The sequence below is a fragment of the Euphorbia lathyris genome, chromosome 5 (genome assembly GCF_963576675.1).
Source record: "Euphorbia lathyris chromosome 5, ddEupLath1.1, whole genome shotgun sequence".
NCBI lineage: Eukaryota > Viridiplantae > Streptophyta > Magnoliopsida > Malpighiales > Euphorbiaceae > Euphorbia > Euphorbia lathyris.
Window position 1 is genome coordinate 62,271,765 of NC_088914.1, and position 6,391 is coordinate 62,278,155.

Here is a 6,391-nt window from a genome sequence, read left to right on the forward strand (position 1 = left end):
TGAAAATTTTCAAGAATTAAAGTTGTTCAATGCCATTTTTTCTATGGAACTACATTTTCGATTTTAGAAAACCATCTTTTTTGGAACTTTCTCTCTCTAAACATTAACTTTCTCTCTCTTTACCAAATATCATCTAAATAATCTCGAAATAAAAAAGTTGAAGAATTAAAGTTGCTTAGAATATTAGTAGTTTTTAAAATATGTCATTTTTGAAGTCGTCAAGGGTGATTTTAATAGTATCAATCGAAAAAGTCATTATTTTGCTAAATTTGAAAACCTCAGTCCTCGTTTTGATAAAAAGTAAACCACGGTCCTTTATCTGAAAATTAGTGAAACCACATGGGTTTTATTTGAACTTTACCCTAGATTTAATTCATAGGAATAGATTGGTTGTATAGAGCTATTTGTATCATTTTGAAATGTAATTTATTATTCAGTATTTATTTAACCCTTTTCGTGTGATGAATGAAATTATAAACTAAAAATGAATTAGATTATAAATGATATTCTAACAAAAGTAAGTCTACGTTTTTATTAATCAAACCCTTTAATTTTTTAATTCACGAACCTAACTCTGAAGATATGATATGTTGTGAGCCCGTATATTATCTATTTTATATGTTCATGGACATTAATCCTCAGTAGCAACTTTGACATTTTAAATTAGCCTAAAACATGATAAAGTGATAAGTAATGCATACACCTGAAGGGATACACCTCTTGTTGTTTTTAAAAACGTTAAGTGACAATGTCATGTAAAAACGAACTTTTCCAAGTTAAAGATCGAGGTGCTCACAGTTGCTTTACCATTACCAATGTTACTCTGTCATTAACAATCACTGACGTAGTCATGTGATTGAAGGATGACGACCATTTCTCTAAATGTTTCTTCTCTGAAACTAACAATGGAAAAAACATAGCTTTTAAGAGAGCTTTACATATGGTGGATAACTTTAGATACACATGAAAAGAAGCGAATCACCAACAATATAAGGGATACAAAGCTGCACATTATCCCATTTAGTGTCTTGCTTTTGAGAGAAAAAAAACTTTAAATGCAAAAATAAAAGTGTTTGTAACTCAAAATCATTAAGATTGAGTTTGGAGACATTGTTCAGTTTGAAAAAATCTTAGTTTTGGAAGCTTAAAGAAATCTAGGTTCATTTATGTTGAAAAGAAAGAAAAAAGAATAACACAAAAGAGAGAAATGTGTGAGAAAGAAAAAGAATAATTGAAGGTGTAAACATAATTATTAATAATTGAAGAATTTTAAAGTGAAATTATAAAAGACTAACTTAGTAATAACATATGTCATAGGTCCATTATGTCAAAAGGGATTTGTATAATTTTGTGGATAAAATTGAAAATTATACACCTATGTTATAATACATTCTACAGGTCGTAAATCACACCTATATTTTTTTTTTATTATTCCAAAGAAAATTACAAAACAGCAAACCAGGAAAAAAAAACAACAGCAAAAACATAAAAAAAAAAAACCAGCATAGCTGGGGAATTATCCTAAGACAGCAGAGTTGGGACTCCTAATGCTAGGTCCTGAACAATCTTCACTCATCAGATCTCTTATATCTCGGGGTGCTTCCAACAAGACATTAATTCCACAAGGAACCGTTTGGGCTTTCTTAGTGAGTTAATTCCACGGGGAGCCATTTGGGCAATCTTCACTCATCAGACCTATAATTTACCTCACAAGTTATATTCCTACTTAATGAGACCCTATTAGCACCAGTACTTTGATCTGTTGAAATAACAAAAAAGGACCATAACACGAACACTTGATTTTATTTCTGTCTTGTTTCACTCGTCAATAGTGGGCCAAAACAATAATCAATGGCAACCAATTAATGGGATTGAGTTTTGCTTTCTACCCTTCTTTCTCCACTCACAATGAATTTCTCCCTTTCCAACACCTACAAAATCCTATTCTCAACTCTACCTTAAAACTGGTTCACTCCAAACATACCAAACATAATTAATCAGTTCAATTCCCAATCATCGACTAAAGAAAAATATGTAAAATTTTCAGTAGAAACCATTTTTCTTGCAAGCACAAGGATTGAAATTTTACAGAACAAGTCTTCAAAATAAAAGACGGATTAGGTGAGGTGAGACTTAGACCCAATGGTATTCTCTTCTTCATCATTTGAAAGAGAGCATAACATTTTTCAACAACCAAAAGCTGAAAAAGAACCTAGATAATACCAGTAGCCATATTAGTTTGATGTTTTCTTACTTGGAATGTTGAAACCGAAGTGCACGTCAATTCAATCTTCAAAGCATTCGCTACAAATGAATCTAGATCAATCATCCTTGTGACAGTTGCTAATCCAGGATTAATCCATATGCAAATTGGATTTGTTAATTAGTAGAAATAATGATTAAATCAAACAAGGGGAAAAAAACTAATTTGAGACTTTTCACAAACATGTGGAGTGCACTCTGTAAACTTGAAAAATCCATGAAATTTCCATTCAATTTTTCATCCAACAACATACAATACTAAATAACCACATACTATCCAACCAATTGAAAACTAACTGTAAATGTAAGAACAGAAACCACCAGAATTAAGCCCTCTCGCCCCTAATTCTCCTAGCCAACTGCATATCCTTAGGCATAATAGTAACCCTCTTAGCATGAATAGCACATAGATTTGTATCCTCAAAAACTCCAACCAAGTAGGCTTCAGACGCCTCCTGTAGTGCAGAAACAGCGCTGCTCTGGAATCTCAGATCTGTCTTGAAATCTTGTGCGATTTCCCTCACCAATCTCTGGAATGGAAGTTTCCTGATTAAGAGCTCAGTACTCTTCTGATACTTCCTAATTTCTCTAAGGGCCACAGTTCCTGGCCTGAACCTGTGAGGCTTCTTTACTCCACCGGTAGCCGGAGCAGATTTCCTGGCAGCCTTTGTAGCTAGCTGCTTCCTTGGTGCCTTTCCTCCGGTAGATTTTCTGGCAGTTTGCTTAGTACGAGCCATTGGAGATAAAAATTAAAACTGTTTGAATGTACAGAAAGCAAGTAAGTGAGAGTGAAGAGAAGAATTGGTGTGTAGAGAAGAAGCAGGAGGGGATTGTTTATAATGGAAATTTGGCGGGGAGGAGGGAAATTTGGCAGGTTTTGAAATTTTATGAAGCGCTGAAATTCGAGTGTAGAGTGAATAAAGATCGACGGTTGAGATTAGTTTAAAGAAGAGTAATGCGGATCGCAATCCGCGTGATGCGTAGAGCGACCAATAGGATCTGCTAGTGACGGCGTACGTTTTTCAGTTTTGGCTCGAACCAATTTTTTTGAGACGATTTCGTTTTTGGGTTGTTAAGGGGGATGGGAATAGGACATGGAATTTCAACACAGTGGATTCATTGTCTTGGTACTTGGTAGCATAGATGAGCCCACTTTCATTTGTGCACTAATTCTCACCTCTAGCCTCTAGAATTGACCGAACTACCCTTTGCACTAAATTTCAAAAAATCTAAAACCTCTTAAAAACCCTAAACGATTTTTGCTCAAATCCGGACAACACAGTGAACCGAATCATGGATGGCGACATAAGACGTAAAGGAAAAGATAAAGTGGTAAGATTCACCGCTTTATTTCGTTGATTTTGAGCTAAAAATGAATCTGTGTGGGTTTGTAAAAATTTGCCGGAATCGCAGGTCGAGCGTATGAGCATCACGCCCGACATGCGGTTCGAGCGTATGAGCATCACGCCCTAACAATGGTGAGGGCGTGATAGCCATATGCCCTCACCAACGGTAGGGCGTGATACTCATACGCCCGAACCGCTGGGAGGGCGTGGTGCTATCACGCCCGCACCATTGGTAGGGCGTGATACTCATACGCCCTACCAGTGATTAGGGCGTGATTCCCTTACGCCCACGTGGATTTTTAATAAAAATTTATATTATTTAAAATTTTAGTAATTTTAGTTTAATTTTAGTATAGTATTAGCATGATTTTTACAATTTTATTAATTTAGGGTAATTTTATAAATTTAGTATAAATTGATTAAAACTTTAGTATAATTTTATAATTATAGTATATTTACAATTTTATTAATTTAGTAGTATTTTAGCAAAATTTTCTTAATTTAGTGTAATTTTTTATGTAGACGGAGCGACCTACTAGGGGTGGGAAATCCATCCCGTCATCTGCTAGTCGGCTAAATATGGACGACGAGGATGATACACCACGCCAAACGAGATTGCGTGGTATAGATGTATCTAGTCGTAGGCTGAGAGGGGCTGCGACTGACCAGTTGAGGAGGGGATCGATTGTGCAGCAGCCCGATATTGATGACAGAGAGCCCGATAGCGATTCTTTTCAGGACTACCTGGATGTGGCAGCCCGGACAGTGCGACAGTCCGCTGTTGCACATGATCGCGAGGTTGAGGAGAGCGATGAGCAGCCGACCCAGCGCGTAGGAGGTCGTTTTGCGAGTACAGGTATTTTAGTATTTTTTAGTATAATTTAGTATTTTTTAGTATAATTTTTTAGTATTTTTTAGTATAATTTAGTATAATCTAGTATAATTTTAGTATAATTTAGTATTTTTTAGTATACTTTTAGTATAATTTAGTATTTTTTAGTATAATTTTTTAGTATTTTTTAGTATAATTTAGTATAATTTAGTATAATCTAGTATAATTTAGTATAATTTAGTATAATTTTAGTATAATTTAGTATTTTTTAGTATAATTTTAGTATAATTTAGTATAATTTTTTAGTATAATTTAGTATAATCTAGTATAATTTTAGTATAATTTAGTATAATTTAGTATAATCTAGTATAATTTTAGTATAATTTAGTATAATTTTAGTATAATTTAGTATTTTTTAGTATAATTTAGTATAATTTTTTAGTATTTTTTAGTATAATTTAGTATAATTTTATAATTATCAGGGACAAGCAAACGTCCCAAAGCTAGTGAGGACGAGAGCTGGGTAGTTACTGCACCAGTTGATGGTGGTCCCGTTGATGGTTCCGTGATTCCTAGTTTTCTAGGACATGTTGCCTCACGGATGTTGGGAGGAGAGATTCGGTCGTTTCTGACATGCTACAACAGATCAGCAACATGCCGAGATTTGTGTCAGTGGTTGTCTGGTGCGTCAGCCGAGGTAAGAATAATATAGTGTGTCAACATTTATTGTAATTTGTATTTTTAACTATAAACATAAAAAACATTCAGTAATTGTATAAATTGTATATGTGTCATTTTACAGCTGAGGGAGATGATCGAGAGGACTGGTTTGTCTCACCTTCCACATGCCATGTTCAGGAACCTCGACACTCCGCTGTTGACTGCGTTCGTGGAGCGGTGGCAGCCTGATACGAACTCCTTCCACATGCCGTTCGGGGAGATGACTATCCAGCTGCATGATGTGTGGCAGATTCTTCGGATCCCGATCGACGGTCCGATGGTGTCCGAGTCTCCCCCTACTGACTCGCTTCATGCCATGTGCATGATGATGTTTGGGGTGAGTCAGGCTGAGCTTCTGTTACCGACTAGTCATTTATGGGCAGGTGGAGGTGTATTTGTTGGGGCTGTACAGGGGCTTCTCGCTGAGGGTAGGGATGACGCTACTCGGGCCACAGCATGGATGTGGCTTATGCTTGGATCCACTCTGTTTATTGACAAGAGTGGAGATAGGATTAGGCCGGTCCATCTTCATGAGGTTTACAGCGGTGTCAGCGGGGCAGCTGGACTATCATGGGGGTCTGCTACACTAGCCATGTTGTACCGGCAGCTGGGGATAGCGAGCAGAGGAGACTGTTCAGGTATATGCGGATGTTTGACCCTACTGCAGGCATGGATATATGAGTATTTTCCGGTTTTCCGGCCGCATAGAGGAGCTCACTTGATCCCAGCTGACCATGCCCGTGCACTGAGATAGGAGGTCGGGGGTACCAGGCAAGACGACCGCCCGACTAGATACCTTTCGCGGGCAGCTGGATCGTATGACGGCGACAGAGGTATTTTATAAAATTTTAGAATTTATTTAAGTATTATTTATAGTATATTATTATTTTTTTTATTGAGTATTACTTTTTTCCAGGTGACGTGGTTGCCTTATGGTCCTGTCGCCGATGATGATCAGCTTCGAGTGTCCTACGCTGGTTGGATACGGTGTAGAGATATCATCGAGCCGTATATGCCCGATCGAACGCTGCGACAGGTCGGATATACTCAGCCTATCCCAGCTAAGCGTATTAGACCTGATAAAGCAGTACGACCATGGAAGTCGTTATCGTACAGGCTCATGCATTCCTTAGTCACAGTTGAGGACACCTAGCGGAGATTTCCATCGGCTCGGGGTATTGATCGGAGGAGATGCCGACCAGTTGGATACGATCCGACTGCTTGTGATATT

General features: G+C 37.2%; 1 protein-coding gene across 1 annotated transcript; it reads right to left on the reverse strand.

The window, feature by feature from the left end:
* Window positions 1-2,468: 2,468 nt before the first annotated feature.
* On the reverse strand, window positions 2,469-3,129 carry LOC136229554 (histone H3.2-like). The gene has a single exon (XM_066018419.1). The coding sequence runs from the start codon at window positions 2,997-2,999 to the stop codon at window positions 2,589-2,591; it is 411 nt and encodes a 136-aa protein (XP_065874491.1). The 5' UTR covers window positions 3,000-3,129; the 3' UTR covers window positions 2,469-2,588.
* Between the last annotated feature and the right edge of the window lie 3,262 nt (window positions 3,130-6,391).

What these genes read in the sequence shown, in the direction of transcription:
- LOC136229554 (XM_066018419.1), bottom strand. Translation starts at nt 2,999, where the DNA reads ATGGCTCGTACTAAGCAAACTGCCAGAAAATCTACCGGAGGAAAGGCA.